The sequence below is a fragment of the Primulina eburnea genome, chromosome 1 (assembly GCF_022965805.1).
Source record: "Primulina eburnea isolate SZY01 chromosome 1, ASM2296580v1, whole genome shotgun sequence".
Taxonomy (NCBI): Eukaryota; Viridiplantae; Streptophyta; class Magnoliopsida; order Lamiales; family Gesneriaceae; genus Primulina; species Primulina eburnea.
The window spans coordinates 34,219,111-34,244,518 of record NC_133101.1 but is presented as its reverse complement, the minus strand read 5'-3'; the positions used below and the strand labels follow the sequence as shown (position 1 = coordinate 34,244,518).

Below are 25,408 nucleotides of genomic sequence, written 5' to 3'. Positions count from 1 at the left end.
TTAATTTGGCGCATCTTTATCTTTATACCCATGCTAGTTGCATAGATAAAGTCCTTGAATATACAAATAGTAGAAAGAATATGAGATGCTCATATGATGAGTATCATGAAACTCATATTTGGAATACTGTATATTCTAAACTGTTCCTAGTCGATTCAGCCGCCACTAAGAAGGATAAAGGCCGCTCGAGTTAGAGACTAGTATCTGCGATGTGAGTACCATGTTTCATTGGTAGGGGACATTGTGATGTCCGAGCATGCAGATAGGTGCTCCTTGTAGAGTGCACTGAACAACCCTCCATAAAAGGACTTTCCAAGTGGTTCTCACTTATCGAGTGGAAAAGTCCTGGTTTATGGTTGTACAGAATTAGTCCTTATGACCCGGGACAACATTGAGACTCTATGTGCTAGCGTTTCACTTTGACTTGTTTACCGACTCTTATGGGGTCATTAGGTGGCAAGGTTGGGTGTTACGGCGAAACATATAGGAGTCGATGCATTGTAGTCGGGGATTCACCGCTTACCTACGGGTATGGATATCCTATGTGTTTATCATGTATGTGTGGGTTGAAATCTCTGATCAGAGTATGGTGGTAATTATGAAAGGGGTTTCATAGATTACACCATCGATGCAACCACGACATGACACATAGTATCGATTCATTGACAACTCTCGATAAACCAATAGTTGTCGAATCGGTCGGGATATATGAGCTGAAGGGACCGTACTGTACGCTAACCATAATTGAATGGTTCTTGCAGGCACTATCATGTGATACCTAGGGAATCACGTAAGCGATGCTGCTAGGCGTTTAACGTGATTGGTTGGGTACTATCAGACTTGAGTTCTGACGTTCTTACTATCAAGGAGTTGATAAGTAAGAATGGAGCAATTGGGGTATGCTCGAATAAGGACATGTTTAGTCCGAATCACATTGAGATGTGAACCCACGGCTAGTTGTATCAATGAACCATTGAGGGCCACACAAGTACTTGCTTTGTAAATCCCGAAGAGAAGTAAAATAGTTCAATGTGTTGAACGGCTTATAAATGTGTTTATAAGCGTAAAGAAAAATAGAAGTATGACTTCTAAGAGAGAAATATAAATTTTAATTTATGGAAGTGTTCCTAAGATTAAAATTTGGCCAAGTAAATAATGTAGTTGAAAATTGTGATTTTCATAAACTTTATTGGGGACTAAATTAAATTAATTCAAATGTTGAATTAATTAAACACTAGTGGACCTAGTAGAGTCTAAAATAATTAAATTAATTCAAGTGTTGAATTAATTAAATAATATTGAGTCTTGTAGAGCTCAATTAAAATAATTATTTAAACTAGTAGGACTTGAGTAAATTCAAGTAATATTTAATTTATCTCAAATGTGTTTGAGATAATTAAAAATTTAGTCCATGGTTTTTAATGTGATTAAAAACCATATTATATGCATGTAATTCTAGGGTTTGCATGCTTTGGGGAGGTGAAGGGTTGGAGACTAGGCATGCAACTTTTTGCAACTTTTGAGAGACAACTTTTGTCAATACCTAGGCTAGTCTCCCACACTCCTCACTATCACACCTTGGCCGAAAATTTGAGACTAATTCTCTCAAAAATTTTTCTTTCCTTTGTTCTTCATTTTCTTGGAGAAAAATTCTTCTCTTTGATAAATCCTTAAGTTTTTCTAGTGCAAAACTTAAGGGGATTTACATAGCCAAGTGGTGGGCCTTATTCTTGAAGGGGAAAAGAAGGAGCTTGTAGATTTCTTTCATCCATACAAGAGCCAAAGTGTTTACACTTTGGTTGGTGCCATTCATCAACTCTAAGGGGTTGATAGGTAAACCTCTTTAAAACATCCTATGAATGTTTTGTTGATTTTGCAAATATTACACAAAACTTTTAAGGGGGCCGAAATTTTTGCTCTAAAAATTATATTTTTCGCTTCCGTTGCGTTTCCGGCCTCCGTAACCGGTCCGCTTTCAAGTGGTATCCGAGCTAAGGTTACGGTTTTTGTGTAATATTTGCGTAATATTATGTTGAGATCGATTTCTAACCGTTTGAGATTTTTGTGCAACAATAAACATCAAGGCCGAAATTTTTACAAAAAAAAAAAAATAATAAAATAAAGTTTTCGGGGCTGCCCGAGGGCTGCCCGAAGGGGCTGCCCGAAAATTTCGGGCAGCCGAGGGGCAGCCCAAGGGGCTGCCCGAAACTTCCAGTTTTTAATAAAAAAAAAAAAAATTTTTTTGTTGTGGCCGGAATCCGGCGACGGCGATGACGGCTAGGGTTTCCAAAAGTGTTTTGGATAATCTTAGTGTCATGGGCCTTGAGTTGTTGGGCCATTAGATGGTCAACATATTTTGTGAAATTTAAATGGGCCTAAGTATTTTTGTGAAAAATGAGTTTTGGGCCCTTAAGTTTAAATTTACAATTGTTGCACATATTTTCTCATAAAATAAATAATTGAAGTAGGACTTTAATTATTTATAGTAAATTGTGATTTACAAGAAATTCGATTATAAATAAATTAATTTGAAAGTAGACAAAGGAGTTTGTATACTTTGTTAATTTAATTTATAATTGTGGCGGTTAGTGATTGGATCAAGATATATAATATTGGATCAATTAATTATAGTGATAATTAATTGATGGTGTATGATATGTGATATTATGCATGAAGGATGATCAAAAGCCCAAGCCCAATTTGCTAGGTGTATGCTAGGATATTTGTGTTGTATGATTGTAATAATTATCAATTTATAAAGTGGGCTTGGTTTATGGCCCGTTCCCACCCCCATGAGATGTATCCCTATGTGCCATGGATATTTAAATGTAAATATTAGAATAGTGGAAGATCAAGATTGGAAGATGGTGGCCTTGGTGATTATGAAGATCGAAGACATGTAATATTGGATGCTAATGTAATAATTTAGTTGCATTGCATCCCGTGCATTTACCCTAGGATTGGACCTAGGCCCGTGTTTGGCTCACACGGGCCATTAGTTTTGGGGCAATTGATCATCCTTGTACTGTTTTCTATTTATAATATATGCATGATATGTTATAAATAATGAGTATGTGCATTATTATTATTATAATAACAAAGTTGCATGAATCCGGCAAACATACGATCAAACATGGCGAGCTTTTAAAATAAAATTAATGATGAGACCTTTCAAAATTAAAAACCCTCATTTTGAATAAGATTCAAAATTAATATCAAGTCCGAAAAAGGGGAATTATAAATTTGTTTATAATTTCCTTGTCTTCCATCGACAATGGATGCATGATGAACGCTACCCGTACTCGGGGCTCGGCTCATATTATTGAGGGGGCCCTGGGTGCCGGAAAGCTGTGACATCCATTGACATGGTGATGTGAACTACGTGGAACTCCCATGATTTCGGCTCATATTATTGAGGGAACTCATGGCGACCGTCCATTAAGGTTCAATATCGATGGGTTAGGCTTGACACGTAAAGATGAACGACGTCATATTATTGGGTCCTAATCAAACGTGAGACAAAAGAATACGTAGAGGGTTGCATGGCGATGCAATTGGAAACTACCTTTTAGGAATTGTGATGGCCGATATTATTCGGGATCACAATTCGCTAATTGGACCTTACGTACCTTCTGAGGAAAGTGTTTCCCGTTTTCACTAGAGGGTAGTGAAAATGTCAAAACAGTGGGAGCGATTATTTATAAAGTAAAATTCCAAACTTTATATCTTATTAAATATTTTAAAATAGTCATTAACATTTATCTGTTTTACTTTTCAGTACAATCTTTGACATGTCATCAATTCGCAACCCGTTTTCGGTCATTCTCGAAAAACACATACTAACCGGACCAAACTATATCACTTGGCTAAGAAATTTAAAGATTGTCCTAAACTCGGAGAAGATCGCATATACACTTACTGAGGCGCCCCCTGCTGAGGCTCCTATAGGCTGTACTCCTGAGGAATTGCAGACCTACAAGGAATGGTGTGACCATGACTTGAAGGCGAAGTGTTATATGCAGGCTTCGATGAACGATGAGCTGCAAAGGAGATTCGAGGATGCTAAGAATGCTGCTGACATTCATATGCACCTCAAGGAGCTCTTCGGAGAGCAGACTCGGCCTTTGAGGCATGCCACAGTAAAGGAGCTCATCACTTTACGCATGCGAGATGGGACTTCGGTCCATGAGCATGGCCTAAAGTTGATTGGGCTCGTGGACAAGCTCGTAGGCATGAATTTGGTGTTGCCTTCGGAGTTGACCACTGATGTGTTGCTGCTGTCGCTGCCTAGCTCTTTCGATCCTTTCGTTGTGAACTTCAATATGAACAAGCTCGAGCCCAGCCTTGAAGAGTTGGTGAACATGCTTGTGACCTTTGAGTCCACGATCAAGAAGGAGAAGCCGGTTCTTTATGTGGGCTCTTCATCTGGCACGAAGACCGGTCCACCTGGGAAGGGAAAGAAGCGTTCTTTCCAGCGTACCAAGAAGAGCGAGCCCTTGAAGAGGCAGACTTCGAGTCCCGTTGTGGCAGCCGCGCCAGTGAAGGCTGAAAAGACTGTTGACATCTGTCACCACTGCAAGAAGCCTGGACATTGGAGGCGTAACTGCAGGGAATATCTTGCGCAGAAGGGTTCTGCTAAAGGTATGTTCTACATTGAAGTGAATATCTCTATTAACTCTACTTCTTGGGTATTGGATACCGGCTGTGGCTCACATCTCTGTAATGATTTGCAGGTGATGGGAAGAAGTAGGAGGCTCCGAGAGGGTGAGACCTTCCTGAGGATGGGCAATGGAGCAAGGGTTGCTGCCAAAGCCGTAGGAGATGTTTATTTATGTTTGAACAATGATTTTAATTTGGTTTTAAGAGATGTTTTGTATGTACCAGACTTGGTTAAAAACATTATTTCCATTTCTATGCTAGATATTGATGGATTTTCTTGTTTATTTAGCAAAGGTGTTTGCAATATTTACAAGAATGAATGTTTAGTTGGTACCGGTGAACTTGAAAACAATCACTACACCTTAAAATTAAAAGATATTCCACTCAATCATGTCCAAACGATAACAACAACAAATAAGCGCAAACAAGATACTCTTAATTCGGCACAATTATGGCATGCTCGATTAGGTCATATTTCCTCAAGAAGGATGAACAAGCTAGTGGGAGTTGGCATGTTTGATATGTCTGATATTAACACTCTCACGACTTGTGAATCCTGTCTGAAAGGGAAGATGACCAAAATTCCCTTTAAGGGCCATGCGGAGCGAGCCAAAGGGTTATTGGATTTGATCCATACCGATGTGTGCGGTCCGCTTAGCATCACCACTAAGCATGGACATGCCTACTTCATCACCTTTACCGATGACCATTCGAGGTATGGGTATGTGTATTTGATGAAATACAAGTCTGAAGCCTTTGAAAGGTTCAAAGAATTCAGAAGTGAAGTAGAGAAACAATTGGGACGAAGCATCAAGACATTTCGATCGGATCGAGGTGGTGAGTACTTGAGTGCCGAGTTCCAAGAGTATCTTAGAGAGAATGGGATTCTCTCGCAGTGGACTCCGCCCGCTACACCGCAGTTGAATGGTGTTTCGGAGCGTCGTAACCGGACCTTGATGGACATGGTTCGGTCTATGATGGGGTTCACAGAGTTGCCGCCATCCTTTTGGGGATATGCGCTTGAAACAGCGGCAATGTTGTTGAACAATGTCCATACAAAGGCAGTTGACAAGACTCCATATGAGATATGGATGGGTAAGCCTCCCAAGTATTCTTATCTAAGAATATGGGGGTGTCCTGCTTATGTAAAGCAGACAGTGGGAGATAAATTGGATAGTCGATCCATTTTATGCTACTTTGTAGAATATCCAAGGAATTCAATTGGATATTACTTCTATCATCCCCAAGAAACAAAGGTGTTTGTTTCTAGGAACGCAACCTTTTTGGAAAAGGAATTTCTATTGGATAGAAAAGGCGAGATGATAGAACTCGAAGAGGTTCGAGAGACACCCACAGTTGTAGAACCCACACCCGAGAAGCCAAGTGAGGAGATACAAGCTCCTAGAAGAACCGAGAGAGTCTCGAGACCGCCTGTGAGGTATGGTCTGCTTCTTGAAGAGGGCCATGATGAGCCTAACCTTGGATGTGATCCAAGGACCTTCAAGGAAGCGTTATCGGATGCCGATTCATCCAAGTGGCTTGAAGCAATGGAATCTGAGATGAATTCCATGCATTCGAACCAAGTGTGGAATCTCGTGGATCCACCTGAGGGAATTGTTCCCATAGGATGTAAATGGATTTACAAGAGGAAACTTGGGGCGGATGGGAAGGTATTGACCTTCAAGGCGCGATTGGTAGCAAAAGGGTATACTCAAAGGCAAGGTGTTGACTATGAGGAAACCTTTTCTCCAGTTGCGATGTTCAAGTCCATTAGGATATTGCTAGCCATAGCTGCATGGTATGACTATGAGATATGGCAGATGGATGTTAAGACAACCTTCCTTAATGGGGATATTAAGGAAGAGATTTACATGTCTCAACCTGAAGGGTTTACATCCATCGGAAGTGAGCATATGGTATGCAAACTTCAAAGATCTATTTATGGTCTTAAGCAGGCATCGAGGAGCTGGAACCTCAGATTCGATAGTACAATCAAAGAGTTTGGTTTTACTAAGAATCCTGAGGAACCCTGTGTGTATAAGAAGGTCAGTGGGAGTGCTGTGACATTCCTTGTTCTTTATGTTGATGACATTCTAATCATTGGGAATGATGTAGGAATGTTGCAATCAACAAAGATATGGTTAGCAAGTAAGTTCTCAATGCAGGACTTGGGTGAAGCATCTTTTGTATTGGGAATACAGATCTATAGAGATAGATCAAAAAGATTGCTTGGTCTCACCCAGTCCACATACATTGATACCATCGTGAAGCGGTTCTCGATGGATGAGTCCAAGAGAGGACATCTACCAATGTGTCATGGCGTGTCCCTATCCAAGTCTATGTCTCCCAAGACTGATGCAGAGATAGCGGCGATGACACGAATTCCGTATGCTTCGGCTATTGGTAGTATCATGTATGGGATGATATCTACACGTCCTGACGTGGCATTTGCACTAAGTGTAGTGAGTAGATATCAATCCAACCCTGGTCTTCCACACTGGAAAGCTGTGAAAGACATCCTCAAGTATTTGAGAAGGACCAATAAGTTGTTCTTGGTCTATGGGGGTGGAGAACTAAAATTGGAAGGCTATACCGACTCTAGCTTCCAAAGCGATGTTGATGACTCGAAGTCAACCTCCGGATTCATATTCATGCTCAATGGTGGTGCTGTCTCTTGGAAGAGTTCCAAGCAAGACAGTACTGCGGATTCCACCACTGAGGCAGAATACATTGCTGCATCGGCTGCAGCAAAGGAGGCTGTTTGGATTAGGAATTTCGTCCAAGAGTTGGGCGTCATTCCAAATGGAGTTGCTCCTATCCCGGTGATGTGCGACAACACGGGAGCCATAGCTCAGGCGAAGGAGCCGAGGTCTCATCAGAAGTCCAAACATGTATTGAGAAAGTACCACATCTTCAGAGAGATCGTGGAACGAGGAGAAGTGTCGATCGACAAAGTCGGCTCCGCAGATAATGTTGCTGATCCACTAACTAAGCCTTTACCAGGACCATCGTTCGAGAAGCATCGCGAATCAATGGGTCTAAAGTATATAGGTAGTTGGCTCTAGTGCAAGTGGGAGATTGTTAGAGTAGGTGCACGTCGAGCCAAGTGTTGGCCGACTGTTCACGATGAAACTCTTTGTATAAACGATCTTTATTTTAATAATATTTTAATTTATTAATTTGGCGCATCTTTATCTTTATACCCATGCTAGTTGCATAGATAAAGTCCTTGAATATACAAATAGTAGAAAGAATATGATATGCTCATATGATGAGTATCATGAAACTCATATTTGGAATACTGTATATTCTAAACTGTTCCTAGTCGATTCAGCCGCCACTAAGAAGGATAAAGGCCGCTCGAGTTAGAGACTAGTATCTGCGATGTGAGTACCATGTTTCATTGGTAGGGGACATTGTGATGTCCGAGCATGCAGATAGGTGCTCCTTGTAGAGTGCACTGAACAACCCTCCATAAAAGGACTTTCCAAGTGGTTCTCACTTATCGAGTGGAAAAGTCCTGGTTTATGGTTGTACAGAATTAGTCCTTATGACCCGGGACAACATTGAGACTCTATGTGCTAGCGTTTCACTTTGACTTGTTTACCGACTCTTATGGGGTCATTAGGTGGCAAGGTTGGGTGTTACGGCGAAACATATAGGAGTCGATGCATTGTAGTCGGGGATTCACCGCTTACCTACGGGTATGGATATCCTATGTGTTTATCATGTATGTGTGGGTTGAAATCTCTGATCAGAGTATGGTGGTAATTATGAAAGGGGTTTCATAGATTACACCATCGATGCAACCACGACATGACACATAGTATCGATTCATTGACAACTCTCGATAAACCAATAGTTGTCGAATCGGTCGGGATATATGAGCTGAAGGGACCGTACTGTACGCTAACCATAATTGAATGGTTCTTGCAGGCACTATCATGTGATACCTAGGGAATCACGTAAGCGATGCTGCTAGGCGTTTAACGTGATTGGTTGGGTACTATCAGACTTGAGTTCTGACGTTCTTACTATCAAGGAGTTGATAAGTAAGAATGGAGCAATTGGGGTATGCTCGAATAAGGACATGTTTAGTCCGAATCACATTGAGATGTGAACCCACGGCTAGTTGTATCAATGAACCATTGAGGGCCACACAAGTACTTGCTTTGTAAATCCCGAAGAGAAGTAAAATAGTTCAATGTGTTGAACGGCTTATAAATGTGTTTATAAGCGTAAAGAAAAATAGAAGTATGACTTCTAAGAGAGAAATATAAATTTTAATTTATGGAAGTGTTCCTAAGATTAAAATTTGGCCAAGTAAATAATGTAGTTGAAAATTGTGTTTTTCATAAACTTTATTGGGGACTAAATTAAATTAATTCAAATGTTGAATTAATTAAACACTAGTGGACCTAGTAGAGTCTAAAATAATTAAATTAATTCAAGTGTTGAATTAATTAAATAATATTGAGTCTTGTAGAGCTCAATTAAAATAATTATTTAAACTAGTAGGACTTGAGTAAATTCAAGTAATATTTAATTTATCTCAAATGTGTTTGAGATAATTAAAAATTTAGTCCATGGTTTTTAATGTGATTAAAAACCATATTATATGCATGTAATTCTAGGGTTTGCATGCTTTGGGGAGGTGAAGGGTTGGAGACTAGGCATGCAACTTTTTGCAACTTTTGAGAGACAACTTTTGTCAATACCTAGGCTAGTCTCCCACACTCCTCACTATCACACCTTGGCCGAAAATTTGAGACTAATTCTCTCAAAAATTTTTCTTTCCTTTGTTCTTCATTTTCTTGGAGAAAAATTCTTCTCTTTGATAAATCCTTAAGTTTTTCTAGTGCAAAACTTAAGGGGATTTACATAGCCAAGTGGTGGGCCTTATTCTTGAAGGGGAAAAGAAGGAGCTTGTAGATTTCTTTCATCCATACAAGAGCCAAAGTGTTTACACTTTGGTTGGTGCCATTCATCAACTCTAAGGGGTTGATAGGTAAACCTCTTTAAAACATCCTATGAATGTTTTGTTGATTTTGCAAATATTACACAAAACTTTTAAGGGGGCCGAAATTTTTGCTCTAAAAATTATATTTTTCGCTTCCGTTGCGTTTCCGGCCTCCGTAACCGGTCCGCTTTCAGCAATATGATAGACGGGTGACACATGATGGGTTCCAGAATAAGTACTCATTTGTATTGAAGAAGGAGTGCATTGTATTACTTCCTTTGTCCCAAAAGCAAGTGTTGGAGGACCAATTGAAAAAGAAAAAGAGAGATGAGGCTGGAAAAAAAAAGTGAATTAAAAAATGAGATGACCTTTGAAAATAAAAATAAGATGGCTGAAAAAAAGAGTGGTCAAAAGAGTGAGATAGCCATAGAAAAGAAAAAAAAAAGAGGAAAGAAAATGAGAGAAAATAAAATGAGGGGAAAGAGGTCAAAAAGAAAACATATATGGCCAAAAAAGGTGAGTTGAAACAAATGTTGCACACACATGAACCACTTGTGTTAATTGTTTATAAGAAGATCCTCCTAAATACAGGTGATATAGACGGGTCCCTTCCGAGCATTGTTGTTTCACTTTTGCAGGAATTTGATGATATATTTCCGGAGGTGCTACCTCAAGGGCTACCACCATTGAGGGGGATTGAACACCAAATTGATTTGGTACCCGGGATTGTATTTCCAAATTGTCCAGCTTATAGAAGTAATCCGGAGGAGTCTAAGGAGCTTCAACGTCAGGTAAGTGAGTTGTTAGATAGGGGTTTTGGGCGTGAGTCCATGTCCCCTTGTGCCGTACCTGTTTTATTTGTTCCTAAGAAGAATGGCTCATGGCGTATGTGGGTAGATTGTAGGGCAATTAATAATATAACCATCAAGTATAGGCATCCCATACCTAGACTAGATGATATGTTAGATGAATTGCATGGTGCTTGTATATTTAGCAAAATTGATTTGAAGAGTGGTTATCACCATATTAGGATGAGGGAAGGTTATGAGTGGAAAACGGCTTTTAAAACCAAGTACGGGTTATATGAGTGGATGGTCATGCCTTTTGGCTTAACTAACGCTCCTAGCATCTTTATGAGGAATGAACCATGTCTTACGTGCATACATAGGAAAATTTGTTGTTGTTAACTTTGATGATATCCTAGTATAAAGCGAAGACTTGGATGAGCATGTTGGTCACTTGAAACTTGTACTAATCACACTAAGGGCTGAAAATCTATATGCTAACCTAAAGAAATGTGATTTTTGTACAAGCAAACTTGTCTTTCTTGGTTTTGTGGTAAGCTCACAGGGGATACAAGTGGATGGATACAAGGTAAGTGCTATTCGAGATTGGCCATCGCCTACTACTGTTTGTCAAGTTCGAAGTTTCCATGGACTTGCAAGTTTCTATAGGAGGTTTGTAAAGGATTTTAGCACATTGGCAGCACTGATGACGGCGGTGATCAAGAAGAACGTTCCATTTCATTGGGACGATGATGTGAATCTTTGTACGACGAATAGCAAACACGATTAAAATCGAACAAAGAACGTTCCATTTCATTGAGACATATAAGTTGAATTTACAAATAATATTGCTTTAGGCGCTCGTATGATTTATCAAAACATTCATAGGGAGTAAATCATTATACCTTTGGTGAATTAATTCACGTGGCTCCAACTATTCCGGGGTTAGCGGAGATAGCTCTTGATGATTCCCTACGAACTTTCTTCAAAGAAATCCTTCTATCAAGTCCACGACTAGATAGTGTGTTCCTCTTTCAAATTGCACTAGAGAATGAGAAAGAGATTTTGCGTAGGAGAGAAAATAATTGAGAGACGGCACAATTTTCCTTTTTTTTTAAAACAAGTGGCCGATTTCCCCTTTTAGAATGAGTGGAGTCTCACGTAATTTTTGTTTGGTGGCTAGGGTTTAGATGGTTAAATGTGTTATTTATAATAAATTAAACCCTAATTACATAATTAACATTAATGGGCTTGATTTAATTAATTGGGCTAGTCCAACTAGTTTAATTAATTTAATTAAAGCCCATTAAAACTTTAATTATTTATTATGTTGGACTTGTACTCCTACAAGCCCATTAAACATAATACACACCACATTTAATTTATTAATTATCAACTCAACTTTTGAGCTTAATAAATTAAATACATTATAAATTCAACATTTGAATTTATTATTTAAATTATGAATTCAACTACTTGAATTTACATCACCTCCAAAATTTAATATTTAATAAACCCAACATTTGAGTTTAATAAATTAAATTCTCAAATTTTATAAATTCAACTCTTTGAATTTATTCTCTCAAAATGTAATTATCATAAATTCAACTCCTTGAATTTACTATATAATATAAATTCAACTTTTGAATTTATTCTCTCAACGGGAACAAACAATCCAGTACTTGTGTGACCCTCAATGGTTCAGGGATACAGCTAGCCGTGGGTTCACAACTCTTTGTGATTCAGGACAGAATCCTTTATTCGGGCTTACCCTAGTTAGCCCCATTCTTTCTATCAACACCTTGATCAAGAATGTCAGAACTCATTTCTGATAGCACCCATCGGATCATGGTAAGAGCGTCTAGTAGCATCGCCCCATGATCCCCTAGGTATCACTGATAGTGCCTGCAAGAACCAGTCGATTATGATTTAACGTACAGTACGGTCCCTTCATCTCATATATCCCGATCGAATCTGCAACCATTGGTTCATCGAGGGTTGCATATTAATTCGATAACTATGTGTTACATATAATAGTGGCATCGCGTGTACTATTGGGGAACTCCTTCTCCAACGTACATCTCATACTCTGGCCAGAGATTCCATGCACTATTATTACATCAGATCACATAGGATATCCACACCCGTAGGTGAGCGGTGAATCCCCGACTACAATGCACTGGCTCCTATATGTGTCGCGACTGTACCCAACCTCGCCACCTGATGACTCTCCTGGAGCCGGTAAACGAGTCAAAGCACAGCCCTAGCATATAGAGCCTCAGAGTTGTCTCGGGTCATAAGGACTAATGGTATACAATCATAACCACGGACTTATCCTCTCGATGTATGAGAACCACTTGGAAAGTCCGAGGGAGGGTTGTTCGGTATAATCATCATATGACTACCCATCTGCATGTTTGGACATCTCCATGCCCTTACCAAGAAACGCAGTACACAACATCACAGATGCTAGTCTCAAGCTCAAGCGACCTTTATCCATGTTTTAGGCGGCTGAATCGACTAGGAACGAATTTAGATCATACAGTATTTACAAACGAGTTTCAACATCGAATTACGATTCATTTGTATTAAAGTATGATCAAGGTCTTTATCTATGTTTGATAACATGGGTATACAGATAAAGAATTAACAAACCATGAAATAATGAATTATATTAAAATAAAGATTGTTTATTACACTTGAGTCAATAAAATCCCTAGTCAACAGTTGACTTGTAGGGCATCTACTCTAACAATCTCCCACTTGCCCTAGAGCCCTCAATTCAATAACGAACAAAGAATCGTTGTTGTCCCGATCTTTTGAATCAAATGTGTGTGTTGTGATTTTCACATCTAAACTATGAAAAGTCTAGCAACAATAATCACAAAATAAACAACCGAAATTATAACAAACCTTCGAAGAACAAGTCGACGACAATTCCCACAAGTACGATCGACAAACGTCACAAAGTTAAAAACTCTGATAAGTTTGATTTTTTTGAAGAACAAAAAGAAGCTTTGAAAGTTTGAGAGAAAACTTTAAACTTTGATAAAATATCAATAATGAATCTGAAAAGTCTTTCTAAATTTCGTGCAAATATGTCTACATATTAGAAAAAGATTGCAAATCTAGTTACCAAAATAATCAAAACTCTAACTAGGAAACTAAGATTTTTCCGGAACTGGTTCGCGCTCGGGCGGTAGAATATTACCGCTCGAGCGCCAAGGGCTCTGCACTATTCGCGCTCTGGCGGTAGAATGTTGCCGCTCGGGCGCCGGGGGTTCTGGAAATCACGTCTTGGACAGTCCATCTGGCGCTCGGGCGGTAGTTTTTCACCGCTCGGGCGCGAAGCCTTCTGCCACTTTTCTTCGTTCATCACTTGAATGGTGTTCCTATGACTTCCGAACTAAATCCCATGCACCACAAACCCTTCAGCACTTTGCCCCTTGCTTGTAAGTCCTTCTTGATTGCTCATAAGTCCGTGCAACGCTTCCTTGAACTTCTTCAATCGTCCCCTCGTGATTGGTCCCTCCGGCAACTCCAAAGGGTCCCATGCTTTTCTTGGCGCCTAACCATCCGTGTTCGCATCATCCTCCCCTTCTTGAAAAGGATTTGTCCTCAAATTCAGCTCGTCACCTACATCAAACAACGACAAGTCACTAACATTAAAAATAGAACTCACGTTATACTCACCTGGTAGATCGAGTTTGTAGGCATTGTCATTGATCCTTTCAAGGACTTGAAATTGTCCATCGCCCCTAGGTAATAGCTTTGAACGTCCCTTCTCGGGGAACCTTTCCTTCCTCAAGTGTAACCACACCCAATGTCCCTTCTCAAATATCACCTTTTTCTTCCCTTGTTGGCTTGCTTGGCATTTTGCTCATTCTTCTTTTCAATATTGGCCTTGACCTTCTCATGCAAACTCCTAACAAGTTCAGCTTTCTTTTTGCCATCCATGTTTAACCTTTCACTCACAGTTAAAGACATCAAATCCAACGGAGTTAAAGGATTAAAACCATAAACAACCTCAAATGGCGAATAATTCGTAGTTGAATGCATGCAACGATTATACGCAAACTCAACAAATGGTAAACAATCTTCCCAATTCTTTAAGTTTTTTTTAAGAATAGCACGCAAAAGTGTTCCTAAGTTCTATTGACAACTTCAGTTTGTCCATCCGTTTGAGGATGACATGTAGTAGAAAACAACAATTTTGTACCAAGTTTAGCCCATAACGTTTTCCAAAAGTAACTCTAGAATTTAACATCGCGATCAGAAACAATAGTCCTAGGCATGCCATGCAACCTAACGACTTCTCTAAAAAATAGATCCGCAATGTGAGATGCATCATCAGTTTTGTGTCCAGCAATAAAATGTGCCATCTTGGAAAACCTATCCACAACAACAAATATAGAATCCCTCCCCTTCTTTGTCCTAGGCAAACCCAAAACAGAGTCCATAGAAATATCAACCCAAGGTTCACTAGGGACGAGAAGTGGTGTATACAAGCCATGTGGTTGTATTTTAGATTTTGCTTGCCTTCAAGTAATGCACTTATCACAAACACGCTCAACGTCACGTTTAATGTGTGACCAATAGAAATGTTCATGCAATGCACTTAAAGTTTTAGCCACACCAAAATGTCCCATTATACCACCCCCATGCGCTTCCCTAACAAGTAATTCACGAATGGATGATCTAGGGATGCACAACCTATCTTCCTTAAACAAGAAACCATTATGCAAATAGAATTTTTCATGTGGACCATGCATACAAGTTTCAAACACATTCTTAAATTCCTCATCTAGCAGCTACAATTCCTTCACATGCTCAACCCAAAAACTTTAGACTCCAACGTAGAGATTAGTACATACCTCCGTGATAGTGCGTCGGCCGCTACATTTTCCTTACCTTGCTTGTACTTGATGATGTAGGGGAATGTCTCTATGAATGCCACCCAATTGGCATGCCGCTTGTTCAACTTCTGTTGCCCCTTAAGGTGCTTTAGAGACTCGTGATCTGTATGAATCACTAACTCCTTAGGCCTCAAGTAGTGTTGCCACGTCTCTACGGTCCTCACAAGTGCGTAGAACTCCTTATCATACGTGGGATAGTTCAGCGCTGCTCCATTGAGCTTCTCACTAAAGTATGCCACCGGCCGCCCTCCTTGCATCAACACTCCACCAATACCTACACGTGAAGCATCACATTCAATTTCAAAAGTATTAGCAAAATCAGGTAAAACAAGTAAAGGAGCATTAATTAATTTTTTCTTGATAATATTAAAGGACTTCTCTTGCTCCTCGCCCCAATAAAATGGAACGTTCTTCTTGATCACTGCCGTCATTGGCGCTGTCAATGTGCTAAAATCCTTTACAAACCTCCTATAGAAGCTTGCAAGACCATGAAAACTTCGGACTTGACCAACAGTAGTAGGCGATGGCCAATATCGAATAGAACTTACCTTGTCTTCATCCACTTGTATCCCCTGTGAACTTACCACAAAACAGAGAAAGACAAGTTTGTTTGTACAAAAATCACACTTCTTTAGTAGCATACAAATTTTCAGCCCTTAATGTGATAAGTACAAATCTCAAGTGATTAACATGCTCATCCAAGTTCTTGCTATACACTAGAATATCATCAAAGTAAACCACAACAAACTTCCCTATGTATGCATGCAAGACATGGTTCATTAACCTCATAAAGGTGCTAGGAGCGTTAGTTAAGCCAAAAGGCATGACTTCCGAACTCAATCCAATGCACCACAAACCCTTCAGCACTCTGCCTCTTTCTTGTAAGTCCTTCTTCATTGCTCATAAGTCCATGCAACGCTTCCTTAAACTTTTTCAATCGTCCCCTCGTGATTGGTCCCTCCGACAACTCCAAAGGGTCCCGTGCTTTCCTTGGCGCCTGACCATCCGTGTTCACATCAGGCGAGGAGCAAGAGAATTCCTTTAATATTATCAAGCAAAAATTAATTAATGCTCCTTTACTTGTTTTACCAGATTTTTCTAACACTTTTGAAATTGAATGTGATGCGTCAGATGTAGGTATTGGCAGAGTTTTGATGCAAGGAGGACGGCCAGTGGCGTACTTTAGCGAGAAGCTCAATGGAGCAGCCCTGAACTATCCCACGTATGATAAGGAGTTATACGCACTTGTGAGAACTCTAGAGACGTGGCAGCACTACTTGAGGCGTAAGGAGTTTGTGATTCACACGGATCATGAGTCTCTTAAGCACCTTAAGGGGCAGCAGAAGTTGAACAAGCGGCATGCAAAGTGGGTGGCATTCATTGAAACATTCCCCTACATCATCAAGTACAAACAAGGTAAGGAAAATATAGTGGCTGACGGACTATCACGGAGGTATGTACTAATCTCTACTTTGGAGTCTAAAGCTTTGGGATTTGAGCATGTGTAGGAATTATATGTGCTAGATGATTTTAAGAGTGTATTTGAAACATGTATGCATGGTCCACATGACAAATTTTATTTGCATCATGGTTTCTTGTTTAGAGAAGATTGGTTGTGCATCCTTAAATCATCGATTCGTGAATTACTTGTTAGGGAGGCACATGGGGGTAGATTAATGGGACATTTTGGTGTGGCTAAGACTTTAAGCGCATAGCATGAACATTTCTATTGGCCACATATGAAACGTGATGTTGCGCGTGTGTGTGAAAAGTGCATAACTTGTAGACAAGCTAAATCTAAAACACAACCACATGGACTGTATACACCACTTTCCGTCCCTAGTGAACCTTGGGTTGATATTTCTATGGACTTTGTTTTGGGGTTGCCTAGGACAAATAAGGGGAGGGATTCTATATTTGTCGTTGTGGATAGATTTTCTAAGATGGAACATTTTATTACTTGTCACAAAACTGATGATGCTTCCCACATTGCGGATTTGTTCTTTAGAGAAGTCGTTAGGTTGCATGGTATGCCTAGAACCATTGTTTCTGATCGTTATGTTAAATTCTTGAGTTACTTTTGGAAAACGTTGTGGGCTAAACTTGGCACAAAATTGTTGTTTTCTACCACGTGTCATCCTCAAACGGATGGACAAACAGAGGTTGTTAACAGGATGTTAGGAACACTTTTGCGTGCCATACTTACAAAGAACTTATAGAATTGGGAAGATTGTTTGCCATTTGTTGAGTTGGCGTATAATCGTTGCATGCATTTCAACTACAAATTATTCGCCATTTGAGATTGTTTATGGTTTTAATCCTTTCACTCCGTTGGATTTGATGTCTTTACCTGTGAGTGAAAGGTTAAACATGGATGGTAAAAAGAAAGCAGAATTTGTTAGTAGTTTGCATGAAAAGGTCAAGGCCAATATAGAAAAGAAGAATGAGCAATATGCCAAGCAAGCCAACAAGGGAAAGAAGAAGGTGATATTTGAGAAGGGATATTGGGTGTGGTTACACTTGAGGAAGGAAAGGTTCCCCGAGAAGAGACGTTCAAAGCTATTACCTAGGGGCGATGGACCATTTCAAGTCCTGAAAGGATCAATGACAATGCCTACAAACTCGATTTACCAGGTGAGTATAACGTGTGTTCTACTTTTAATGTTAGTGAATTGTCGTTGTTTGATGTAGGTGACGAGCTGGATTTGAGGACAAATCCTTTTCAAGAAGGGGAGGATGATGCAAACAGGGATGGTCAAGCCCCAAGGAAAGCATGGGACCCTTTTGAGTTGCCAGAGGGACCAATAATGAGGGGACGACTAAAAAGATTCAAGGAAGCATTGTAGGTGCTTATAAGCAAGGAAGAAGGAATTACAAGCGGGGTGCAAAGTGCTGGAGCGTTTGTGATGCATGGGAGTAAGGTTGGGAGCCAAAGGAACATTATTCAAGTGATAAATGAAGATGAGTCCAGAAGCATCGGCGCCCGAGCGGCCAAATATTACCGCCCGAGCGCCACACTTACTATCCAAGGAGAAGAATTCCAGAACGCCTCGCGCCCGAGCGTTCATATCCTACCGCCCGAGCGCGAATAGTGCATAACCCTCGGCGCTCGAGCGGTCAAATTCTACCGCCCGAGCGCGAGTCAGTTGCCGGAAAATTCTAGTTTCCTAGTTTAGTGTTTTGATTATTATGGTAACTAGATTTGCAATCTTTTTTATATATAAGCATATTTGCACGAAAATTTTGACACAATTCAGATTTTCATTATTGATATTTTATCATGGTTTTTGAGTTTTCTCTCAAACTTTTTCAAAGCTTCGCCTTTTGTTCATCAAAAAAATAAAACTTGTCAAGATTCGTTCTTGTGGCGTTTGTCGTTTGATTTCATACGGATTGTCAAGGGCAGGTTCTTTGAAGGTTCATCTGTTTCTCAATTGTTTAATCGTGAATATTTATTGTTAAGTGTTTATAATATAGAGGTGAATATCACACTTCAAAACTTGATTCAAAAGTTCGGGACACACATCGATTCCTTGTTCGTTATTGAATTGACGGTTTGGTTCGATTTTAATCGCGTTTGCTTTTCATTCGTACAAAGATTCACATCAGTTGATAAGTTTGATTTTTTGATGAACACAAAGCGAAGCTTTGAAAAAGTTTGAGAGAAAACTCAAAACCTTGATAAAAAAATCAATAATAAAATCTGAATTGTGTGTCAAATTTTGCCCTTAATATCTTAATATCTTTACATATTTTCTCGGAACAGTACCCGCTTGGGTGGATATTTATGTCCGCCCGGGCGGAAGGTCTTCGGCGCTCCGTCTCCTCGGTTCGCGCTCGGGCGGTAACTTTTATCTGCCCGGGCGCAAGGTCTTCGCAGATTTATTTTCCTGACTCACATGTAGCGCTCAGGCGGTAGTTTACATCAGCTCGGGTGCGATGCTTTCGGGTTCCTTCAACTTTTAATGCTTGAATAATGCTCTTTTGGCTCTCAAACTCACTCCCATGCGTCACGAACCCTTCGACACTTTGCCCCTTGCACCTAAGCCCTCCTTGATTGTTCATAAACATCCCATTAAATGCGTCCTTGAATATCTTCATTCGCATCCTCGTGATTGGTCCTTCTGGCAACTCTAACAAATCCCATGCTTTCCTTGGAGCTGGACCACTCGTGTTCGCATCATGAATAGTGTGGAGGACTATTATAAGGAGATGGAAGTAGTCATGATCAGGGAAAATATTGAGGAAGATCGTGAGGCAACCATGGCACGTTTTCTTTGTGGTTTGAATAGCGAAATACAAGATCAAGTGGAGCTTTGGCACTACTTGGATCTAGACGAGATGGTGCAAATGGCCACAAAAGTGGAACAACAACTCAAGAGACGAGGAGTTGGCCGCACTAATCAAACTGGAGGTTCATCATCTTCTTGGCGATCAAATGTGGTGAAACGTGAGGAGAATAAGGTGATGACCAAGCCCAAAGTTGAGACCAAACACGAGGCACCTAAACAAGGAGTGCAAGGTAAATCTGAAACTCCTCTTACTCGATCTAGAGATACTAGATGTTTTAGGTGTCAAGGGTTGGGGCATATTGTTAGTGAGTGTCCTAATAAAAGGGTGATAATTTTAAATGACTATGGTGAGTATGAATCACATAGTGAGGGTGAGGATGATGGAGAGATGTCTGCGTTAGAGGATCATGTTGAGGGATTTGAAGCAGTTGTAGGTGAAGCACTAGTGACTAGGCGAATCATGAGTGCCCAAGTCAAGGAGGAGGAGACTAACCAAAGAGAGAACTTGTTCCATACTTGATGTTTTGTAAATCAAAAAGTTTGCAATCTAATCATAGATGGGGGAAGTTTCACCAATGTGGCTTGATATGAATCCTCGTACAAATAAATAGCAAACACTATTAAAATAGAATCGCGCCCTCTACTCAATAATCGTACAAGGATCGATGTGTTGTCCCGATCTTTTGAATCAAGTGTGTGTGTTGTGATCTTCACGTCTAAACTATGAAAAGTTTAGCATTAAATAATCACGAAAAAAACAATCAAAAACTCGACGAACCTTCAAAGAACAAGTCGAAGACAATCCGCACAAGCACGACCGACAAACGCCACAAAGTTAAAAACTTTGATAAGTTTGATTTGAAGAACAAAGAAAGGCTTTGAATGTTTGAGAGAAAACTCTAAAACTTTGAAAAAATATCAATGATAATCTGAATTGTCCACAAAATTTCGTTCCAATAAAACAAAAGATATCAAAAATATAGTCTCCAAAAAAATTAAAACTCTAGAAAAGAAAATTTTCTCGCCAATCCATCAAGGACACGCACCCCGTGTATCCCTCCGTGTATGAGTCCGTGTACACTCTGGAAATCAACTTCAGCTGGAAACAAGGAGCACGGACCCCGTTTCCACCTCCGTGTACGGGTCCGTTTACACACAGTGTTCGCAAATGTCATAGGACACGGACCCCGTGTACTGGTCCGCACTCAGGTCCATGCACGCAAATTCTTCATCCTCGGTTGTAAAGGGCACGGACCCCGTGTGCAGGTCTGTGTGGACATCCGTGTAGGCTCGACCGTCTTCAACAATGCTTGAATCATATTCCTTTGGCCTCCAAACGTACTCCCATGCATCACAACCTCTTCATGCGTGCTCATGACTACCTGTAGTGCCTCCTTGAATTCTTTAGTCGTCCCCTCGTGAATGGTCCCTCCGGCAACTGCAAAGGATCCCATGCCTTCCTTGGAGCTTGACCACCCGTGTTCGCATCATCCTCTCCTTCTTCAAAATGTTTTGTCCTCAAATCTTGCTCATAACCAACATCAAACAACGACAGATCACTAACATTAAATGTAGTACTCACGTTGTACTCACTGGCAGATCGAGTTTGTAGTCGTTGTCATTGATCCTCTCAAGACCTTGGAATGGTCCATCGCCCCTTAGTAATAGCTTTGAACCTCGCTTCTCAGTGAACCTCTCCTTCCGTAAATGTAACCACACCCAATCACCCTTCTCAAATACCACCTTTTTCTTCCCCTTGTTGGCTTTCTTTGTGTATTTATCATTCTTCTTTTCAATATTAGCCTTAACCTTCTCATGCAAGCTCCTAACAAATTCAGCCTTCTTTTTCTCGTCCATGTTTAACCTTTCACTCACAGGTAAAGACATCAAATCTAACGGAGTCAAAGGATATAAACCATAAACAATATCAAATGACGAATAAATTGTAGTAGAACGCACACTGCGATTATAAGCAAACTCAACAAATGGCAAACAATTCTCCCAATTCTTTAAGTTCTTTTTAAGAATAGCACGCAAAAGTGTTACTAAAGTTCTATTGACAACTTCAGTTTATCTATCCGTTTGAGGATGACAAGTAGTAGAGAACAGCAATTTTGTGCCAAGTTTAGCCCACAAAGTTTTCCAAAAGTAATTCAAAAACTTAACATCACGGTAAGACACAATAGTCCTAGGCATGCCATGCAACCTAACAATTTCTCTAAAGAACAAGTCCGCAATGTTAGAAGCATCATCGGTTTTGTGACAAGCAATGAAATGTGCCATATTAGAAAACCTATCAACAACAACACATATTGAATCCCTCCCCTTCTTAGTCCTAGGCAACCCCAAAACAAAGTCCATAGAAATGTCAATCCAAGGCTCACTAGGGACAGGAAGTGAAGTATACAATCCATGCGGTTTTGTTCTAGACTTAGCTTGCCTACAAGTTATGCACTTATCACACACACTGCTCAACATCATGTTTCATATGTGGCAAATAAAAATGTTCATGCAATGCGCCTAAAGTTTTAGCCAGCCCAAAGTGCCCCATTAAGCCACCCCCATGTGCCTCCCTCACAAGTAATTAACGAATTGATGACTTGGGAATGCACAATTTATCTTCTTTAAACAAGAAACCACGATGCAAATAAAATTTGTCATGTGGACCATGCATAAAAGTTTCAAACTCACTCTAAAAATCATCATCTAGCACATACAACTCCTTGACATACTCAAACCCAAAACTTTAGATTCCAAGGTAGAGATCAGTATGTACCTCCGTGATAGTGCGCCGACAACTACGTTTTCCTTACCTTGTTTGTACTTGATGATGTAGGGGAATGTTTCAATGAATGCCACCCACTTGGCATGCCGCTTGTTTAACTTCTGTTGGCCCTTAAGGTGCTTTAGAGACTCATGATCCGTATGGATCACAAACTCCTTAGGCCTCAAGTAGTGTTGCCACATCTCTAGAGTCCTCACAAGTGCATAGAGCTCCTTGTCATATGTTGGATAGTTAAGCGCTGCTCCATTAAGCTTTTCACTAAAATATGCCACCGGGCGTCCTCCTTGCATCAACACTCCACCAATACCTACACCTGAAGCATCACATTCAATTTCAAAGGTATTTGCAAAATCAGGTAAAACAAGTAAAGGAGCATTAATCAAATTTTGCTTAATAAGATTAAAAGACTTCTCTTGCTCCTCGCCCCAATAGAATGGAACATTTTTCTTTATCATCGCCGTCATTGGTGCTGCCAGTGTGCTAAAATTCTTCACAAACCTCCTATAGAAGCTTGCAAGACCATGAAAACTTCGAACTTTACCAATAGTAGTAGGCGTTGGCCAATCGCCTATAGCACTTACCTTGTCCTCGTCGACTTGTATACCCTGTGAACTTACTGCAAAACCTGGAAAAACAAGTTTGCTTGTACAAAAATCACATTTCTTTAAGTTAGCATATAAATGTTCAGCTATTGTGATTAGCACAAGTTTCAAGTGATTAACATGCTCATCCAAGTTTTTGCTATACACTAGGATATCATCAAAGTAGACCACCACAAATTTCCCTATGTGTGCACGCAAAATATGGTTCATTAACCTCATAAAGGTGCTAGGAGCGGTAGTTAAGCCAAAAGGCATTACCATCCACTCATATAACCCATATTTGGTTTTAAAAGCAGTTTTCCACTCATCACCTTCCCTCATCCTAATTTGGTGATAACCGCTCTTCAAGTAAATTTTGCTAAAAATACAAGCACCATGCAACTCATCTAACATATCATCTAGTCTAGGTATGGGATGCCTATACTTAATGGTTATGTTATTGATTGCTCTACAATCTACACACATACGCCATGAGCCATCTTTCTTAGGAACTAATAAAACAAGTACAACACAAGGTGACATGGACTCATGCACAAAACCCCGATCTAACAACTCACTTACCTGCCGTTGAAGCTCCTTAGTCTCCTCCGGACTGCTTCTATAAGCTGGACGATTTGGAAATGCACTCTCGGGTACCAAATCAATTTGGTGTTTAATCCCCCTCAATGGTGGTAGTCCTTGAGGTAGCTCTTCCGGAAATATATCATCAAATTCCTAGCAAAAGTGAAACAACAATGCTCGGAAGGGACCCGGCTATATCACTTGTGTATAGGAGGATCTCCTTATAAACAATTAACACAAGTGGTTCATGTGTGTGCAACAATTGTTTCAACTCACTTTTTTGGGCCATATATGATTTATTTTTGGCCTCTTTCCTCCCATTTTCTTTCCGCTCAATTTCTTTCCTCTCATTTTTCTTTTGTATGGCTATCTCCTCTTTTTATCACTCTTTTTTTCAGCCATTTCATTTTTATTTTCAAACGCAACCTCACTTTTTTGTTCACTCTTTTTTTCGACCTCGTCTCTCTTTTTCTTTTTTAATTGGTCCTCCAACACTTGTTTTGGGGACAATGGAAGTAATATAATAGACTCCTTCTTCAATACAAACGAGTACTTATTCTTGAACCCATCATGTGTCACCCGCCTATCATATTGCAACGGCCTACCCAACAAGATATGACACGAATGCATAGGCACCACATCACACAAGACCTCATCCACATACTTCCCAATTAAAAAGGAAACCAACACTTGTTTGTTCACCTTCACCTCCGCACAATCGTTCAACCATTGAAACCTATATGGTTGAGGATGCTTCAATGTAGGTAAACTAAATTTTTCCACCATCTCACTACTAGCCAAAATTGGTATAACTCCCCCCATCTATGATTAAATTGCGAACCCTTTGATTCACAAAACACCTAGTATGGAACAAGTTCTCCCTTTGGTTAGTATCCTCCTCCTTCACTTGGGCACTCATGATTCGCCTAGTCATTGGTGCTTCACCTACCACCGCCTCATATCCCTCATCAGTATCCTCTAATGCCGGCATCTCATCATCATCATCACCCTCACTATGCGACTCATACTCACCATAATCATTTAAAATAATCACCCTTTTATTTGGACATTCACTAGCAATATGACTCAACCCTTGACACCTAAAACATCTAGTATCTCTAGCTCGAGTAAGAGGAGTTTCAGATTTACCTTGCACTCCTTGTTTAGGCGCCTCTTGTTTGCTCTCAACCTTGGGCTTGGTCATCAACTTGCTTTCATCACGTTTTGCCCCATTTGGTCGCCAAGAAGTTGACGAACTCCCATTTTGATTGTTGCGGCCAACTCCTCGCCTCTTGAGTTGTTGCTCCACTTTTACGGCCATTTTTACCATCTCGTCTAGATCCAAGTAATGCCTAAGCTCCACTTGATCTTTTATCTCCATGTTAAAACAACAAAGAAAACGTGCCATGGTAGCCTCACTATCCTCCTCAACATTGGCCTTAATCATGACTACTTCCATCTCCTTATAGTAGTCCTCAACACCCTTGCTTCAAAGTTTGCAGCCTCTTAAACATCTCCCTATAATAGTGGTTGGGCACAAACCTCTTCCTCATGACCCTCCTCATGTCATCCCAAGATTCAATGGGTCTCTCATTATACCTCCTCCTAGTGGTCACTAATTGCCGGAAACTCCGGTGAGAACAAATCCCAGTATAAAACATGATATGCATGCATAAACAAAATATAAATCATGAAACAACACTATCATGAATAATATTAAAGCAATAGGTTCTATAATCTATGAAACCAGTTCAATATAAGCATGCAATATCGATCAAATCATGTCTTGACTCAATTCGACTCTAATCTTGGGACCCGGTTTGAATAAGACGTCGCTGTCTAACACCT

General features: G+C 40.1%; 2 protein-coding genes across 2 annotated transcripts; one reads left to right on the top strand and one right to left on the bottom strand.

Moving 5' to 3' along the window:
• Positions 1-4,320: 4,320 nt before the first annotated feature.
• On the top strand, positions 4,321-4,923 carry LOC140812038 (uncharacterized). Its single transcript, XM_073170218.1, has 2 exons — positions 4,321-4,641; positions 4,734-4,923. Exons 1-2 carry the CDS (start codon positions 4,323-4,325, stop codon positions 4,748-4,750), a joined length of 336 nt encoding a protein of 111 aa, XP_073026319.1. The 5' UTR covers positions 4,321-4,322; the 3' UTR covers positions 4,751-4,923.
• A 16,267-nt stretch (positions 4,924-21,190) lies between these two features.
• On the bottom strand, positions 21,191-25,019 carry LOC140806750 (uncharacterized). The gene is given in 6 exon segments (XM_073163292.1): positions 21,191-21,454; positions 22,760-23,713; positions 23,715-23,867; positions 23,987-24,296; positions 24,421-24,538; positions 24,710-25,019. Coding segments are annotated over 6 exon segments (2,109 nt in total).
• Positions 25,020-25,408: the final 389 nt, after the last annotated feature.